Source organism: Brienomyrus brachyistius, chromosome 13, assembly GCF_023856365.1.
Source record: "Brienomyrus brachyistius isolate T26 chromosome 13, BBRACH_0.4, whole genome shotgun sequence".
In the NCBI taxonomy this organism is placed as follows: Eukaryota; Metazoa; Chordata; class Actinopteri; order Osteoglossiformes; family Mormyridae; genus Brienomyrus; species Brienomyrus brachyistius.
In genome coordinates this window covers 5,191,031-5,211,002 of record NC_064545.1, presented here as the reverse complement: position 1 = coordinate 5,211,002, position 19,972 = coordinate 5,191,031, and the positions used below count along the sequence as shown (strand labels likewise).

The 19,972-nt window shown below is 44.5% G+C and overlaps 2 protein-coding genes across 8 annotated transcripts in view; both read left to right on the top strand.

Annotated features, from left to right (window-relative positions):
• Positions 1-11,412, top strand: part of nptnb (neuroplastin b) — a 32,279-nt gene extending 20,867 nt beyond the window's left edge. For 5 of the 7 annotated variants that reach the window (XM_048972289.1, XM_048972286.1, XM_048972284.1 and 2 more), the window contains 6 exons: positions 991-1,165; positions 1,742-1,836; positions 4,625-4,758; positions 5,324-5,597; positions 10,200-10,280; positions 10,377-11,412. In XM_048972289.1, the coding sequence (XP_048828246.1) occupies positions 991-1,165; positions 1,742-1,836; positions 4,625-4,758; positions 5,324-5,597; positions 10,200-10,280; positions 10,377-10,402 (785 nt within the window). In that variant the 3' untranslated portion in view covers positions 10,403-11,412. Of the gene's footprint in view, positions 1-990; positions 1,166-1,741; positions 1,837-4,624; positions 4,759-5,323; positions 7,781-8,977; positions 9,000-10,199; positions 10,281-10,376 lie in introns of all 7 variants that reach the window. The other 2 variants (XR_007381777.1, XM_048972285.1) reach the window with 2 other exon arrangements.
• Positions 11,413-15,823: 4,411 nt separating this feature from the next.
• Positions 15,824-19,972, top strand: part of LOC125705919 (potassium/sodium hyperpolarization-activated cyclic nucleotide-gated channel 3-like) — a 43,237-nt gene continuing 39,088 nt past the window's right edge. The window contains exon 1 of the mRNA XM_048972269.1: positions 15,824-16,811. Within this exon, the coding sequence (XP_048828226.1) occupies positions 16,162-16,811 (650 nt within the window). The 5' untranslated portion in view covers positions 15,824-16,161. The remainder of the gene's footprint in view (positions 16,812-19,972) is intronic.

The following is a 19,972-nucleotide window of genomic DNA, read 5'->3' as shown; positions in this document are numbered from 1 at the left end:
ATTTCATTTAGAGAACTGTTGGTGTTTGCAGTTAGCGAAGGCGCTCCCTGGCTAGTAATGTGATGCAATCTAATCTTGCTACGCCATTATTCTCTCACTGTCACATTAGCGGTTCAGTGGCAACCTGAAGAACAGACTGAACCTCACACCTAACTTGTTTCCCTTTATAAAAGAATAATGATAAAACCAGGACCAGCATGTATGCGAAAGACAGACAGGCCAGACAGACACACAGACAGAGACAGATCAGACACACAGTCATAGAGAGGGAAACACAGATCAGACAGACACTGAGACACAGAACAGAGAGACGGACAGACACACAGACACAGCCAGAGAGATAGACAGGCATGAACAGAGAGACAGCAGCTACATACAATGCAACCTTCAAAGTGTCTTGTGTCTCAATACTTCAGTCTTACTGATCGTCCCATGGGCAGATTTTGGTGCGATGCAGTTTCATTTTTGGTTGTCCTGCACCTGTCATATTTTTCAAGATGATTTAATACACTTTGTATCTTTCTTTTATTTCACACTAGAGTGTGTTACATGAGAATAGAACTATATTATGATATTTAATAAAATGCCTCAATTTAAATTAGTTAATGTGATTAATAAGTATACATCTGGCCAAATCTTTGGGGTTTAGTTGACTTACTGGTCAAAGGCTCTTTCCCCTATTGTTGTGTTGTATATCGGCTGTTCTGGAATTATTTTTCTTTCATATGAATTTAACTCTGAGTAGAACTAACTATTTGTATTTCAGTTGCTGAGTTATAAACAGAGGTTTCCCTGGAGGGAATCACACAATGAAAACATCCCGCAGTCGCCTGTTTGTTCATGATGTTCCCGCACTTTCCCGCTTCTTTTTAAATGGGTCGTGTGCCTCGTCCGCTTGGGCTCCATGATGCGTGATGAGCTTCATGGCAGAGCAGAGGGCGAACGCCAGTTGTGGGTTTCTGTCAACAACGGAGCGCCTTTCTGTTTCAGAGCCCCGGATCAACTCCTCGGATGACGTCGCACTCCTCCCGGGGTCCCACCCGCCCCCATCCACGCTGCAGTGCAATCTCACCAACTCCCATAACACACACCGACAGAGTTTCTGGATGAAGAATGGAGAAGAGATCCCGGGAACCCGCAGAGACCTAAAAAACACAGAGTACAGGTACGGCAGGAGGTCCATCGCAAGGTGCAACTGGTGTTCTGGACGTAGATCAGTATGATGGTGAAGGACTGGCTATTTGAGTGTTGGTGGTTCTAGCCCTACTGCAGATCCTTCTAGGAAGGTACTTTGCTGATCTGGTAAAAATACACAGCTCTCTAAACTGGGGAAAATTCCGGATGAAATTGTCAGCTAGGCAATGACTTTTTGAAGGTTTTCCTCCAGGCTGAAAAAATACTGCGCTGCACTTTTTGTCAATAAACTCTGGTTCAGTGACACAAACAATGAAGGGAGACCGCAAAAGCCGGCAGCTAATTAGCCACCTAGCTCACGGCGGCCCACTCAACGGTTAACGTATCGGTGTCAAAAAGGCCTGCAGGCCCCCGCTTCACCAGTAGCGCTGGCTGTCACCGTTCCCAATAACAAATGGTTCAATTCTGAAAACGGTTCAGGCCGCCTCGTCGCAATATCTGCTCTTGAGAGTCCATTTGTGCAAGTGTGACTCATTAAAAGGGTAAGGGAGAGGATGGCTTGTTTTTTTTTTTTAATGAAAACCATAGTCTTGTCTTGTCTGTGTAGAATTCAGAAGCCCAGAGCTGAAGATGCTGGGGAGTATATGTGTGTGTACACCTTCGACATGGCCCCTCCTGCGAATGCTACCATCGAGGTGAAAGGTAAGTTGCGTGTCCCTCCTGTGACCCCAAACCTTGATGTCGACCAGAGAGCTAAACACTGCTGAATTGCTCTGAGCCCCTCAGTGTGTAGTTTGGAGTTTTCCCAAAGTTATTAATGTTGCAGATGCCAGCTAAGGATCATCCAAAATCCGTGTTGCCCTCTGTAGCGCCAATCGCGTAGCGGTTTACACCAGTAAAAACGGCTGGGCTCCTGCTCTAGTCCGCGCTCCCCCAAGGACAAGCATTTGGTTGCCATGGAGAGCCTCCCAGCATCCTTCAAAAGCCGCCATGTTCTCGCCGTGGCGCGGCCGTCTCCGCGACTGCCGGCGCACCCGAAGACCGCCGGACTCGCCGGCTCTTTATGCTCCGCCCGCCGTGATCTCATGCGACCCCGTGACAGGCATCGTGTGAGTGTGAAATCCAGCGTAGGGCGCGCCACGTGCTAGCAGATGGGGGGGGGCGCGAGAAATGGCAGGTCCTGGTGGGTTTCCCAGCCCACACGTGCACGGGGCGGGCGGGGGGGGGGGGTGGTGGATACCTAGCCCCCAAGTGGAACGGATGGGAGGTGCTAAAGGCCTGAGTCCCCCCCGCTCCCCACCCCGGCGGTCCCCGTGCCGCAGTGTCCTTGGCACGTCCATCTCCCTGCTTCTCACCACGGTGGCATTGTGCCACCCGCCCCCCCCTTCCCTCCACTGCCCTACTCAGAAACAGCAGATGGCAGCTTGTTTGATGGCTCAGGATTATGCCACCAAATCCGGTCCCAAACGGCAGGACCCGCCCGTCTGTGATAGTAATCTGCACTGAGCAGGAGCCTCCTGCAGCATCGAGCTGCATTCTCTGGCGTTTTCTCAGGGTTTTTTTTTTTCAGATTGAATCTCATACCTGTGACAAAATGGGCTGTGATGCGTGATGTGTTAAATACAGCGTCATGCCTCAATTCTGACCCAAAGTCAAACGTTTCCCTTTCGTTCCTCTAGTTAATCTCAGTTTCCCTTTTGGTTTGCGCTGAGCACGTACCATGAATCACACTATCGTTCAATCTAACATGAATGCAAAATAACCCGGATAGGAAATAAACCAAATGACGACGATCGGCATCGTTTCATAACATGACGAACGTTCTCTTGACGGAATTAAAATTAAATTTAATTAAATTGTAAAAATATTACGTAACAAATAAATAATACTATGAAATAATTCTAGCAATTTTAACCAATGGAGGTCTGTTTAACTCATAAAGGCAAAGCCAGGTGAATGGACACACACACACACGACTCAGGCCGGTTTCAGCTGCCGGCTCCAGTTGGGTGTGAAACGTGCTTGACATAACATTGAGAAAGGAAAACACAGCAGCTGCATTCTCCCTGCGTGTGGCGCTATAATTAGACGGCGGTGACGTCACCGAGGCTGCAAGTGAGACACACACACAACAGAGGCTAACTGCTTCGTGGCTCTCTCCCCACCCTGCCAGATCAGTCAGACGGAATAACCACATAGTAACACAGGATCAGGAAGTGACACGTGCACTCTGCTAATTCAGGGGGGCGACCGAACCCACTTTCCCTTCCCTTTGGCTCAAGCTCAGTGGGAACTGAGACCATTGTGTTTAAAAACGTGTGCTTTTATTTAATTATTATCCACAAAGATTTCTCCAAGCAGTCGGTAATTGGAGACATTGCCGCAAGTTTTATGAGTAATTACATTAGATTTATACGAGATTAACTCACTGACATCCATCTGCATTCAAATATTAAAATGAATGTTTTGTGAATATTTATGGGCAAGCTGCAGTTTAACCACCTGTTGATAGATTACTTATCACTGCTTTACTTATCTTCCTTTGACAATTGCAGATTATTAGATCAGTTCATAGATTACTGCGTTTTTTTTGTGTGTGTGCTGTAAACCGGAGATCTGAATTGCGTTCTGCACATTTAATTTGTGTGGAAAGGCACTAGCTAAATGAGAGAAAATGAAACATAAACACGATGAGATGAGTTGTACTCTGCAGTGTTGGTGTCATACCAAATCATGTGGGGGGGCAGTGGTGTTACCAGAATGCCATCAGGGGGGCGGGGGAGGTAGTGGCTACAGTTAAATTTGTCGGGCAACAATACAGAAAGCAAAAGCCTCGTGACCTCTGCTTACATCATATATCTTAGTCTTTCTTTTTTAGCATCCTTGGGTTTAACGCCCCCCTCCCCCCATGGTGACCCTGCTACTCTGTTTAATTAATGTACAATACCAGTCAAAAGTCTGGACACACCTGCCTTAACAGCATTTGTCGCTATTTCAGCTATATTATTCACGTTATAGTAAAAAGCCTCCAGGCAGTGAAATAATACATATCAATTACTGAAGTGCTCAATATCTCAAACTTCTCAAATTTGAGACCCTTCAAAACAGCCTCCTTTTGCTACAATGACAGCATCACAGACTTGGCATTCTGTCAACCAGCGTCCAGATGTAGCCACCTGGAATGCTTCTCCAACAGTCCTGAAGGAGTTTCCGTAAATTCTGAGCACAGGTTGGCTATTTGCTCTTACTCTTTGATCCAACTCATCCCAAACCAGCTGTATAGGATTTAGGTCGGAGGGTTGTGGGGGCCAGATCATCTGTCACCGCACTCCAGCACTGCACTGTGTCCAGATTATTACTGGTACTGTAAATGACATTCCAGCCACACTGTGCAAGCTGTGCTGTGCTGTGCTGTGCTGTGCTGTGCTGGGGAGGGTAGGGGATGGGGCTCTCTGTGTCTTCTCTGTAACCTTGCTCCTTTTTTGTCCAGCTTCTCCTCACATCACCGGCCACAAGCGCAGCGAGAACCAGAACGAGGGCCAGAGTGCCATGCTCTACTGCAAGTCCGTGGGCTACCCCCACCCGACGTGGATCTGGCGGAAGCTGGACAGGGGGGCTTACGTGGTGCGCGGCGGCGTGAGGGGGGAGCATGCTGTTTCAGGCCTGCAGGAACTTGGCGTGCCGCTTGATACGCATTACTACTTATAACTGCGGGAGGGTTGATGAGCTGGGGGTCGGCTTCCGAAATGCAAGCCCGGAGTGGCTTCCTCCCTGGGCTTGGCAGCTCTGTTACTGCTGGGGGGCATGCTGTGATCTGTGCAGTATGTGTGTGTTTAAGCATAGGGAACACTGTGGGGTCTGTTTGTGTCATTACCAGTTCCTAGAAAAGAAAATGTTACTGATAAGCTCTGCACTGCCCCACAAAGGCAAAACACTGTAACTGCGCTCACACTGAAACTGAGAAAAAAGGTATTTTGCTTTGGCTTTAGTGTGGACTTTGCAGTTACTGTACTTTTCACACTCTTTTCATCAAAACCAAGCATAGTTGGACTAAGATATTTTGTCACAAGATAGAACAGTAATAACTCAGATGTGATGAAAAATGCAGTTACAGTGATTTGCCTTTGTGGGGCAGTATAAAAACACAGAATGCACTTGAAGGTCAGTTGAGTTTTCTCTTCCCTTCTAGGACATCGACAACTCCTCTGGCCGTTTTTATGTTAACAGCAGAGAAAATTATTCAGAACTTAACATTGTGAACCTGGACATCAAAACCGATGCGGGTCAGTACCAGTGCAATGCCTCCAATGTCTTGGGGACGACGACGCAAGTCTCAATCTTGCGGGTACGCAGCCACTTGGCGCCCCTCTGGCCCTTCCTGGGTGTCCTGGCGGAGATCTTCATCCTCGTCGTCATCATCGTGGTGTATGAGAAGCGCAAGAGACCAGAGGAGGAGATGGACGGTGAGGACCCTCCCCCCACCATTATTACACCTCCCCAAAGAAAGGCTCCAAATTAAGTCACGTAAGAGGCAGCAAGGGCTTTGATGCAAGAGGCTTGAGTCAGAATTCACTTTATTGGCCAGATACACCCACATGTACTAGGAATTTGTCTTGGTGCATACAGTACTAGTCTAATGTCTGGACACACTAACCGAAAGCCATTTGTTTTCGCACAAGATAATGACCCTAAGCACACCTCAAGGTTATGTAATGTTGCGTTCCATTTGAACTGTGAAGTCAGAATTTCCAAGTGTCTAGTTGGAAATTTCAACTGGAAAGCCCCCTGAAACCGGAATTCCAAGTCGGAATCTCTGAGGAACCTCTGCAACCCCAACCTCAGAATTCAATATGGCTGCACTCTTCATCAACAGAAATGAAAGCTGTTGTTATTTACCGTTTATTAGCAGTCATGTCTTCTGTGGGGCTCATTAAATCTGTCGTACATACAGCACTGTCCAGCTGCTATCTGTGGACTTGTTGCTATGGTGTTTGTATGTGCAAAATACCACGTATACCAACGTATTGTTATCAACTGGTGTTGCTAACAATGGCTAACAATGAACCTGGCTAGAACTGGGGCCTGTTTCAGAAAGCAGGAGACCTTGCTTAGCCAGACAACTTGTGGAATTTAAGGTAGCCTGACCTAAATGTAAATGAATGAAGATAAAGGTGATTTAATCTGGGGTACCTTAAATCTAACAAATTATCGGGCTGCGCAAGAAATCTTGCTTTTTGAAACAGGTTGCGTAATGGCTATCCAACTTGTATTGGAACGCGGTTAACTTGGGTGTGACTTCATTCCCAGGTCAGACCTCTTAAGTAAATGTAACACAGTATAGATTCGGCATTATCTTGAACAAGGAAAGACATGGAGTACCATAATAGATTACCTGGCCCCCACAAACCCCCAACCAATACACTATAGAGCTGGTTTGGGATGAGTTGGATCAAAGAGTAAGAGCAAATAGCCAACTTGTGCCCAGACCTTATGGAAAGTCCACTAGGACTGTTGGAGAAGCATTCCAGGTGGCTACATCTGGATGCTGGTTGAAAGAATGATGAGTCTGCAAGGCTGTCATCAAAGCAAAAGGAGGATCGTTTGAAGAATCTAAAATTTGAGAAAATTTTGAGATGTTGAACACTTCTCTTGTTCATATCAGTATTTGAAATGCATTACTCCATTGCTTTATGGCCTTTTACTATAAATAACTATAGATAACAGCTAAAACAGAGTCAAATGCATTAAAAGCAAACGTGTCCAGACTTTTGACTGCTACTGTACGTTCACAAACAACATAGAATCTAAATTAAGAAAAATAATGAAAAAATAGAAATAAAATAGCCAGTCAGTGCTTTTTCTTCTAACTGGTGAAGATCAGGAGATCCTTTACTTAGACGTATTTTCTATATATGTGCTCAGTCCCATTACTGATGTGAACGTCCGTCCATAATTTACTGTGAGAGACGTTGCTTGGGAGCTTCCATCACGAGGTCGATGGCTCTGCTATTTCTGAGCCAAAGTGTGGGCAGCTGTGACCTTAATTATTCATGCCTTTGAAGTGACACCCCCCCCCCCAAACTGATCGGTCACGTTCACGGCCCGTACCTCTTCAGTGCGAGGGGCCGCGGCATCACTGCGTGGACTCGGCATCGACTCTTCAGCTTCGGCGGTTTGTCTCGCAATCTCCGAAACGTCACTGAAGGTTGTGGTAAATCACCGTGAACGCTAAAGGCGGGGCAGTGCGGTTTACCGGATTTGTCTCACTGTAGATCCGCCAAAAACGTCCATGTACTCCGGGCCACGATTAAAGTTCCTCAATGACTTGAACACAAATAAAGGCAGCAGTGTTCCAGAAAGACTTCCGGCTATTGACCCTGCTGAGTTAACCCTAATGAGTTTGTTTTTTATGGTTATCTGGAACACATCTGTGACCTTTTAATGGCTGCATACTGTCCCTGTGGTCCATTTTTTTTTCCAAACATGCTGTCTTGTGATGTAGAAGAACCGGCCCCTGACTCGGTTAGATGTGCTGCAGATTCATACACAAGGATGAAGCTAAACTTTTGGGTCAAGGTTGTGTTGGAGGGTTACTAAGACGTTTTTTTCCCCTTTTCCAATCGCCTCATAACCTTTAAAATGGGTGGTAAGTGTAAGCTCCTGCATGCCTTCAGTCTGTTACCCTTGCCATACCTGCCTTCCTATACAGCTCATTCAGGCCATGATCTCAGTGCTTACCCAGTTAATGCCTTTTATTGCTATACAAACCTGTCTGAATGTACGCCTTTCCATTCCCCATTCATAGCTGGGTTTGGATGTAAGCCTCTCATTTCTAATTTCCAACTTGTTTGTTTGCATTTCCTTGCCCTGAATTAATTTCCTTCGGAACTGCTTCCCCAGTTTTCGTATATTCCTTTTTCTTTTCCCTGATTGACATGCGAATCCTGGGGATTGTTACACAAGCACACTATGAGTTGGTGGCTCCAGGGCTTGGAGTTTTAGCTGTCAGCCTGTTACAGATCCCTTCATTTTTCTTTTTTTGCTAATTAGGCTCACCTTCCGTTTACCTGAGAAGCGCTGAGGAAACGAGCGAATGGGTCCTGCTAGGCTTTAAATTAAATCACGTTCCTAAGCGTAAGGGAAGTGATGTGATTTGGGGACACACTTTTAGACTGTAAGAATGCAATATAAATCCAGTGGCACGGTATAGGCCAGCAACCCGCTCGGAATATCAGAAGGCAGCGGGGAGGGAAATTCACATTTTCTGTTTTTAATGAGGTGCTTGCTCCCTTCGTATAGTCTGAAATGTGTCCTGGTTTTGGCTCTGCATGTGGACCGTTAATCGCTACGGCAAACATGAGTTAGGCCTCTGTGTGTGCGCACGGCTTCGGTCGTGATTTGGGGGATAGATTAAGGCTGCTTAAGCAGTCCTACTAATGGGATCGGGATGGAGGATGACGTGTACCACACAGTCGTAGCATGCAGATACTTGGGATCGCGCAGAATGTCCAGGAATTCTCCGGAATTCTAGCCACTTCGTAACATAATTGTCATTCGGAAGTACGGCCGACTCGTAAATGGTTTATTCATGATACGTTAGTCCAGCTGTTTTTTTTTTGTACTGTGAAAATTTTTTACCACTAGCTAGTATGTTCTGGTGGGGGCCTGGTTGTTTATGGTGTAGTACCATGTAATCAGATGGGTGGGTGTAGCTAAGCAGGGTTTCTGCGAGCCTTTAACACCAATTTCTGAAGTGTTCCTTTTAACCAGAATGAGGTGACTCAAGCTGTCAACCTGCCTGACTTCTTCTCTCCTGTTTTCATTCATCTCGCCCCTCCTGAAGACGATGAGGCAGCCGGACCAATGTAAGTGGGCGGTGAATCACTCCGCGTGCCCCAAAGCGGCCGCCGGACCCCGTGCTCCGCTTATCGGTGGCTGTGCTGTAGGGCTGATCGCCCCAGTTACTGCGGAGGCGTGTTTGAGAGCTCGGCCATGTGCCTCGGTGTGTGATTGTAGCAAGCAGGCGCCATCCGTCGGGCCTAATCGGAGAGCTGCCCTCACTGGCTCTGAGTAGCTACCGGCAGGTAAATGCATGAACTAGAGCAAAGTGTAAAAACTGGCTCCAAAAGCTTCAGATTCAACTTATTGTTTTTTTTTTATTATTATTGTTTTTCTGTCCATAAATGAGACATTTAAATATTTTTTGACAGAAGATTTTTCTTACTCTCTTTGCCAGCCTATGCCTTGTCATTATTTCTTTGAAATTTCTTTCAGAAGCCACACTGAAAATACCTGTTGAAATGCAGCAATTTTTCAGCTAAGCTATTGATCTAGTAGTGACTCTGAGGCTATGGATCTGTGCTGCCAATTAGAAGGTTGCTGGTTTGAATCATGCGAATGCCAGGAGTGATTCTACTCCGCTGGGTCCTTGAGCAAGGCCCTTAACCTGCAATTGCTTCATCCTGGGTATGACATTAATCTACATCCAGCCCGACAAGCCAGTCCTCTGACTTACAGGGAAAATTTGGGGGTTGGTGGCAGGATTGGCGCTCCAGCCATTGGAAGAAACTCACACTGGTCTTTTAGGACCAGTGTGGTGCTGAGGTATCGCCCGCCGCATGGCTGCACTCGGGTTCTCACCCCTGAGGTGGTTTGTTGTGTGGTGGGTGCAACGTGCTGCACCAGCATGTGCTCCTTAACTCTATTGGTCCATTTTGACCACAGTTTGCTCATAGAAGTCTACAGAAACCCCCACTAAACTAGGTACGACAATAAAGCTTGACAGAGATCGGAAGCAACACACCACAATCAAGAGCAGTTTCTGCAGTGGAAATGAAAATGAGGTCCCCATATATCAGGTCAGGGGGCACCTTGATTTAAAAAATCATTAAAGAATTTTTTTGTGTATTCTATTTGGTATCAGAATAAAACATTTTGAGGTATTAAATCAAACGTGGACCAATTTTAAGCTTTTATCTGCCGGTACTTACTCTGAAGGCTTTGGTTGTGTTGCAGCTGTTTCCGGACTGTGAGAGTAATGCCCCCCCCCCTGCTTTCTCTGTTAGGAAAACAAACTCCACCAACAATCACAAAGAGAAGAATCTGCGCCAAAGGAACACCAACTGAGTGGGGGGAGCCTGTCTACAGTGAGTACTCCAGCGCCCCCTCCAGGCGGGGTCATGAGGCTACACATTACGGAAGTCTGACAGCAACACCCCCCTCCCCTAATTTCTTATTCACAGACAATGGCGTGAATTTCACAAGGTGAAGATGGAAGGAGCCCTTGGCTTGTCAATCAAACGAACCTGGTTTCATTTGGAGTCCGATGAGAGCTGAACATTAGGGGGAGACAGACAAAGCATCCCTTGTGAAGATATTACAATAGATGTACATATATTTATGTATATATTTTTCCATTGTGTATGATTTTATTTTTTATTTTATTTGTACTTGGGCATTATAATTATTTTTCCTTTTTTATGCATGGTATGCAGATTTCATTACGCTTGTAGTACTCTACAGTAATAGTATAGTACTATACTTTTTGATGGTTTACAAATCAATGGACTACCTTTGTATTTCATGTAAATCTTTGACACAATGAGTCACTGAGAGTTTTGTACAGTTTCTCCCTTGACTTAGATATGGCTCCATACAGCAGCATTCGGCCCGCAAGGCCGTACGTCACAGGTGGGGGGGGCGCCACCTTGCCAAGCAGTATTTCATCGAGGACCAGTGAACACAAAAATTTAAATGCTCAAACGTATAGGCAGCCGGAGGAAACCTGGGATTTAAACATTGCCCATTTTCTTTAGTAACTCACATGGCTTCATGTCTTGTATATGCTGCACTTAAGTGTTAATAATTACAGTAGAAAGTGTGTAAAATTTGTTTTTATATAAAAAACACTCATTCTATTTTAAAATATTTATGTACAGCATGGCTATTATTCTATGCAATATTTGCTTATATATACATACAAAATATATGTATATATACATATATAGACACATCTATACATATTTACATAAATACATATATATTCACAATCTGAAGGTAAGCAATAGCAGTGTGTTTTGAAGCTTTAATGTAACTGTGTGGGATGATGTTTACTGAATCTGGTATGTAATGCACTAACTCACACACCTTCTCTGCATGACGTTTCAACAGTTTGTGTGCGTGTCGCTTAACCGCAGAAGGACTTCCACTATAGTAGCCAGTGTGCAGAGGTAGCGGTTCACGACTGTCATTTTTATGAATAAAAGAGTGAAAAACTGACCCTCGCAAAGTGTTGCTGCATTCCCTGGGGCCCAAAGATGCATGTGGGGCCACAAAGTTGATTTGCACCCCTCCCACTCTCCCAGTCCTCTTGAACCCACCACTTACATTGCTGGACTGATTTAAATGCTTTTAGAAATGCTTGGCTGAAAACCCCACGAGGCAACACCCCAACAAAGACAGAGAGTGTCCAGAAGATTAGGTAAAGAAAATGACCCCAGCAATCTGTAATGGTGGTCGTTTGTTCATACCCAAAGAGAGGCTGTGAAGACCCACTTGGTTTTTCTGTGTCCCAGAACCCACCAAAATCCAGTTATTGTTTGGACAGAAAAATAAGCCAACTGGACTTGACCTGCAGGTACAATCTGAAGGCAGACTGGAATGCAGTTAGTAAATTGCAAGAAGATCCCACTGCACTCCTGGGGCATGATGGCTGCCTTGTTCTACGCAAGACCTTTGTATCTGTGCCAGAGCATCGCCATAGATGTGTGGTGCCATCCAAGTCCTACTGAACTGGCAGATGCTAGTAATCTTATGCATCTGTAGCGCAGTGACAGTGTTAATCAGAAGTCGCTAAGTAGGACACATCTGGAAAGTAACGATGGCGTGCAAACAGATCAGACTAAGTGGCAATAGCATCCATAGTTAGCATGAGATACGTTTTGTATTTTAAACTACAGTAATAATATTAGCTGACTAATTAATCAGACAAAAGTTAATTAATGTCGCAGCAACAAAAAAACGTCTTAGGCAGATTGAGAGGCACCTGTTCAGTGTTTACTAACAGAGAAGAAAAATATAGAATGTGGCGTCTATAGGGTGTTGCCAAACTTAGGTGTGAAGTAAAGGCAAAAGAACTGATTCTCGAAGATGGAGGAACATTCGACACACCCCGATTTTGCTAAGCAAAGGATGTCTTATTGATTATACACAAGGTTAGTAGACCTGAAAAGCCACTTATCCGCTCCGTTCTGTCTTTCATACTGAAGAATGGAGGATGTTGGTGGTGTCCCCCATTGAGATCTGTCTTTGCAATTTGCAAATGCTGCCATCTAGTGGAACTTGTGCTGCCCATTCATCCATTTTCTGAAACCACTTGTCCTATTAGGGGCGCAGGTGGTCTGGGGGAGCTAGAGTACCCTGGGGAACCCCCACGGTGAGAACACACAAACTCCACACACATGGAGCCATGGCAAAGACTCACACGCTTGTCCCAGAGGTGTGAGGCGACAGTGCTAACCACTGCACTACTGTGCCGCCCCTTATCCTGCCCAAACCCTTTAAAACACTCAACAGGGGCATGTGCCCATAATGCTGTTTATGACAATAACGTATACAGGGGAGTAGTAGGGGCATCGATACCCTGGCAGATTCTGACCAGAACTTTGCACGGGCCCTGGAACACTGGAAATTATATCAAAAATTGGATGGGGGGGCCAAGACATCATTTTGTCAGATAGCCCTGAATTTGTAGCTGTATATATATATATTCATTACACATGTCAAGGAATTTCTGCAGACTCCTGTGCTGTCAGTCAGGGTCACCTTGTCACCTAGATCGTGCAGCTCTGGCGCATAGGTTTCAGAAACCCCAGACATTATTATTATTATTATTATTATTATTATTATTATTATTATTAGCACTTATTTCTCTTCCTTCTATCAACGAAGTATGTGACGCAAAAAGGCCACGAGGGGGCTCCACTGTGTCAGCAATTAAATTAAATTAATAAATATATAAAACGTTAAAAGTTATTGCAATAATTCTTTATAATCCTCTTTATAGCATAAACATTTTAAACCTACATATGTTTTTATTGTTTGGAAATAAATGTAATTTGAATCCTTGCAAAGGACTGAGTAACCACCGCATTGCATCATCATGACCACGTATGTAGTGAAGTGTTCAGTTTCAGGTTGATGGTTTATTCCGCACTGCACGCATAGCTGTTTGAATCGTTTGCCTGTCGATTATCAGGCAGATGGGTATATACGAGAAGCAGACGTACAGGCATATTCTACTGTGACCTATATAAATGACCACTATTTTGGTTGAACCTTTTATTTTTCTGCTCCCATAAATCCACTCCGCGTCTCCTCTCCCGCCAGCGTCGGAATGAGCCACCAGCAAGCAGAATTCCCAGAAGGGACTCGCATGTTTTCCCTACAGGCTCTCTACGTTGAAAGATATTTGTAAGCATTCAGATTAGATGCTGCAATTTATCACCGAGCGCTAACCCTCTCTTTTAAACCCCTTTATTCTCTGACCTAAATATCAATGTGTCCCTGAAGCAAAGCATAGTCTTTGACCACGGCCGTGTGACTGTCTCTTCAGCGTGTCACTTAGCTGCCGTGATGTTCTGAGGGAACTCCGAGAGGTGCATGGGTGGAGGTCTGGGTGAGATATGGAGTATTACCCGGAGTGCGTCTCCATATACTGAAACTGAGCATTAATGTGATTTCTGTTCAGCCTTCGGGTATCCGTTCATTCATGAACTGAGAAAGAAGCTAGGATGGAAATGCATTATGCAAAGTTAAGCTTTTAACTAAAGGTTTAAGGTTTTTTTTTAAAGAGTGCTAGTGCAAGCTTATAACGGATGAAAGCTGTTGAGATCTATGAATGAAAGTCTTTCTTTCAGATAATATTTGCGTCTTCATCGGGTGACTATTGACTTCAAACTGAATTCAAACACACAGACACACACACACACACACGTCTCAAACATACGCTTCCTATACATTCTTTAAAATCCAGATATTTCTAGATGCATTCACACAACTTATGATGTTACTGTAGCGCTTCTGAAGGACAATCACCTGCATAAACATTAAACCCGAGGCTGTCCCTTTGATAAGCACAAACATTTTCAGGGAAGAAAACCCTTTTTTCAAGGAGGATTCGAAATCAATACAGTTGCATTTAGATTTTTATGGCGGGTCATCGCCCACTTCAATGATTCAGAGATTCAAAATATAAAAAGCACTTTGTAATACAATAATTACGGTTCCACAGTAGTGTCCACAATAGCTCACAATACGTTACATCTATGAACAGACCATACTACTATACTATCACTACTGTCGTTCAAGAAAAAGAGACCAGAAACCACAAAGTAAAGTATTTAATAGAATAACCTAAAGTTAACTAATAATCAGTTCTTTATGCCGCGCGTTAAATTAATACGTTCTAATCTTGAGCTACTTAAAGTTATTAATTAAGGCATTGTTGTTACAGTTTTCCGTACCCGAGTATTTTGAAGACGGTATAGCCTAGTAATTCTTGCTGTGTCAAAACTGGCCGTTTACCTTGACTGACTGTTTTTGGACTTGCTCATATAGCTTTTGCTGGATGTAACAATTTGGCACTACGACATGTTTATGTAGGCTGCTTGTAGCCTACCTTGATACATGCATATCGAAATTAGAATGCAACTATAATAGTCAAAAACTCATACTAAGTACCGTTTTACACATATTTTAAATATACTCCATTGTGAGTAGGTAGCCACTCGGTTGCGCACGCCCCTTGAAATTACAACTTTCAAAACAAATGTACTGTTTTTGTGATAACCCAGTATTATTTTTTTACCCAAATTCCAAATATGGCAATTAAAACAGAGACAATCGCAAATCAAAATCAGCATTATTTTATTAATAATGACTTGTGAAGTCCAAACAAGTGCGTGCGCATACACCCGCTTCACCATGTACAGTATAGGACATTCAAACGTGTTGGACTCGACACCCATTCCCCATTTAAACTAGTAATAATTAAACTTAAATGCTGTTATTATGCTGCACGATCAAAAAAAGATGCAAAATCTGGCTGCCCACATAGTAACGTTGCAGTAATATCCTATTAAAATCGATTTATTTAAGCAGAAGCATTTAAAGTGGGCGCTGAGCCAGTGTAAGAGTGCGGTCACTTATAACATATATTTTCGGTGGATATCAGCCTCATTTGTGTGAACAGAAAAAGGCTAGACAACGACGTCGTTTGTGCGCAACTGTAATTTATATCCAGCCTTCTGGGGTTCCGTTTATCTACAGTTCTCTTTTACGGTAGCCCATAGGATTAGTTTTTATATATATATATATATATATATATATATATATATATATATATATATATATATATATATTGAAGATTTTAGAAGCCAAAGGGGCGATGTGGTGTCAACAACCCTTGGATGCTGGTAGGAGATGAGGGGGTACCACGATTTAATTTAATTGTTTATTACTGACAGCAGGCACAGTCTGGGGTGAAGAGAGCATGCCCCGTTACTAAAGCACTAATGAAAGGCACGCGTGTCCCTGCACCTCCCACTGCCTGCATATCGCATCCTCTCGCACGTCTCCCACCTGACACGCCGGGCTCGGCACTTTACGTCTGCGCTACTTTGATCTCGGGCTCTCTGGATTTCTGAGCTTTTTTCAGTGCCTTGCAACAGGAGTGCGCGGACGACGAAGGACGGGCTATGAAGGCTGCAAGGGGGAGCATATTTTTAAATGTCAGGTAATATTGGATGCGTTCCAGTTCCTGCAAACGCAGCACAGCCACCCATGTCATGTGCATCAGTATAAGGTTTGCACGGTTCGTGATTAGCTCCAGACAGTGCGCTCGCAGCCACGGATAGGGAGTTGGATGGTTCGTGGCACCGTGGCAATAATAATAATTATTGAAACAACAACAAGGAGCCGCTTTCCGAATTTTAAAGAAATTGATCTTCCGAATCTTTTAATTTAATAATGGACAGGCTACATTCTTCCATGCGCAAAAGGCTCTACAGTTTGCCACAACACATTGGACAGAAAGCCTCGATCATTGGCGAGGGAGAAGACGGCGACAAGGACACTCAAAGGAAAGGTATCAGGATGAAGCCCTTGCCCTCGCCGTCCTCCACGGGAAGCTGCAAAAACATTGGAGAAACCAAAAGCGGAGACCTAGTGATCATGGAGACGGACATGGGAAAACCGGTGAAGACCAGCTCGAACGGGGACTGTCGGAGGTTCAGGGGTAGTCTCTCCTCTATCACCAGCCGGCACGTCCACGACTCGGACTCGGCCGAGCAAAGGCGCCTCATCACGGAAGGCGACGCGAGCCCCAGTGAGGAGAGCAGCCCCGAAGCAGACGGGGCTCAAGGCGGCGCCGGTGCCCAACAGGCGCCTCAAGATGAGCCATCGGGCTTCGTAAAGTTGGACGGCATCGATCAGATCATGCCGGACGATGAAAGACTGTACCAGGCGGGATTCATGCACAGGCAGTTTGGGGCAATGCTGCAACCAGGAGTCAACAAGTTTTCCTTAAGGATGTTTGGCAGTGAAAAGGCAGTGGAGAGGGAGCAGGAGCGGGTTAAATCCGCCGGATTTTGGATAATTCACCCTTACAGTGACTTCAGGTAACTCGGCATTCGTTGATCTTTAACGACAAACATTTCATTCACTGAAATGGCATTATGGCAAACAAGCATACAAATCTCAAATACTGATTACGCAGATTAGTCTATATAATCACCACTTGAGTATTTCCATAATATATGGAATAACAAGGAATAATAAATTTAATAAGTACATCATAGTGGTAAAAAATATGCACGCTTAAACGCTTTAGGAGCTGGCCTGGAAGTTTTAAGTACTAAACAGATCAGATATGTCAAGGTGTTACGTGCCGGTATGGGCAAACTTAGCGGTCTTCGTCTCTATATGGTTGTCTCGTCACGTTTTCAGTCAGTCTGAAGTGGACATCCGTTTAAAGCACCACATACAGTAACAGTGAGTGCAGGCTCCAGTGCTGTGAAAAATTTAATTTTGACATTTCCCTTTTCTTCTTCATTGTTGGTTAAGGGTTGTCCTTATTTTGAAGCTTAACATGGCAAGCTGAATATCTGTAAATGTGAGAAGCCATCAATTAATAAGACATACTGTGAAAGAACTGCTGGAGGATTAAAAAAAATCTTTATATTCTTAATCATCAGTGGAACAACTTTTAAATTCTGGAAACAACCTTAACTGTGAACGTTGACTCATCTTGTACTTTGCATGTCTTTTGCCTTGTCCTTGGTTTAGCACGAGCTCTCACAGCTAGCAACTTAAATCTGCTCCAAACGTTGCATTTTACGTGCAAAACACGCTCCGTGTTATTAATTACGCCCCTGCCCTTGAGAGTGACATTGATTTTACATAACTAATGTGAGACAAAGAAAATGCATGAAAGCACTGAGGGTGAATTTCAGGTTGCACGGCATTGTGGGAAATCCTCCGCCTGGTGCATGTGACCCAATGCCCGGGGACTGTGAGGTTGATGTCTGCGTGTCAGGGCCATGAAGCTCTTTCTGCTTTCAGTAACCAAAGCATTACTGTCTTATCGTCTACCCCTGAGCAAGCACTTAAATACACATGTTCCCTCCGCGATTTGAAAATCTAAGGTCACATACTGTTGTCTCAGCCTTTAGCCAAGAGTCAAGATTTAGTTAATTGTCCACATAACTTTGGCATCTAATGAATGTTTAAGTTCTGGAATATCTTGTGTCTTACAGATCTCTTGCTTTTCTTTTCCTCAGAGCGTTACAAAATACCGGAACATCTTCATTGGTGTGTTGTGAAATGTTAATGTGTTCAACCCTGTTGTTTTATGCAACTGCGCAAATGGTCTCATTATCTGGTGTGGAAGTGGAGCCTGATCCATGATAGCAGCAGAAAGGATGGGGTCGCGGGGGTGGGGGTCTTTGGAAAATGGTACGACTTGTTTATTTGTTGGTCCAGAAAACTCAGAGGGATTGTCGATGACTCAATCCTATTTGTGCAGTATGCAGTTGCTCCTTGTTTAGTAGGTGACTGGATTGATTTGGACATTTGCATCCTGCTTTGTCCATCCAGGGAAACGGAGGGAGTGTTTTCATTGAGCAGTGATCTGCTGCCGACCTTCCCTGGATGATAAGACTCCAGGCTTGGTCGCCCCTGCTAATGCCCATTGCCATTTCCCGCTATCCCACCGGACGGTCCTGCCATCCTTACCCTCCTGTCACGCTGAAGAGATTAAATCTCAGGTTGCCGTTGACGTCACAAAGGCGAAAATCGTGGGTGCCACCCGTGGTGCATCCGTGGTGTTGGACTGAGGGTGTGATCCCAGATATGCCCACATCAGGGCACCGCAGAGCTGGGCTCTAAGACAGGAAGTGTCACATTCCAGGGGAAAGGTGAACGATGGAGATCGTTCTGCATGCACTCAGATTTGATTCTCTTTCTCCTGCTCTCCTACAGTGACTGCTCTCGCCCGCCTGCTCATGGCTGTTCCATAGGTTTCCCTTAATTCTCTGACATTTCATTAGTTGATCCTTAAGCCTAATCCCTCACCGCCCACGATACAACAGAGAATCTGTCAGCGATATGCGGCTATGTTTTTAAAGTAAAGTATCTAACAAAAGAGGACATCTGTGACATCCTGGCCCCAGAAGTGTCCTGCAAGTTAAGCAGCGTGAGCAGACACCTGCACTGCGTCGCCAGACCACCCCGTGTTGACAAACTTCACTAGGCTTCTGTGAGACTGTATCCGAGGTGGGACCACCTTCCCTGGCTGCTTGCCGTCCATTATTCCGATAGACTTGCTCATAAAAGACAGGCTCACATGGAGTCGGTGTCATGATACTGAAATACTTTGAAAGTGAAAAGAAGGTTTTGTGGAATGTGTTGGACGAATGATCTGAAGAGATTGTGAGATTGAAGAGACATTACAGAAGGTGCCGGTGTCCTCACTGGCATTACAGCCAGAATGCATCACTGTTCACACAGTTCCTGTCTCATATCTACCAGGCAGCCATGCAGAAATTCTTCTTCCTTATTGATATATAGATACTATTGTGGCTGTCAATTCTTTTGTACCTATGAGTTTTTAAAAAACTGTAAAGTATGCTGCTGAGGCAAATTTGAATTGTGATATTGATTAATTGGCAGCAATTCATAATGCATTTTTTTTACAGAGTCCACCACTGTTATCACCATATGAAGTTAAACCGAATCTAATTAAAATATGAAAGGCAATAAAAAATATTAAGGATGTTAAAAAGTTCAAATATAAAAAACCCCCCGAAAACAAAGATAAATTGTGGCTTTAAATATACAGAACAGTGAAGCTGCATGGATATTGATTCATGTTCACAGGCTTGGTGGAATCTATCATCATTTATCATGGAGGTTTTTTCCAGGAATTTAAACAGCTAAAAACTCCAATATGGGGGGAATTAATGGTTCATTAATTTAGTGTAGGAGAAAAGGGACTTGAATGCTGCACTTACAGTGATAACTTGGCTTGAACACCCCACCCCACCTCACCCCAGCGGTCGGGACCCCTCCAGGGAACGAACAAGCAAGCAGTGAGCTTCACAGCAAGATGGCGACTGCATGTTCAGCATTATGCTGGCTTCTGTCACTCGTCGTTTAATAATTGGAACAGAGAGGGGCCAGGGGTGGTCTTCTGAAGGGAAAAGGTGGCATTTAAAATGACATCATAATCCAACCTATTGCTGCAATCCCAGATATAGAAGTATTACAGCTTATTTTCTGC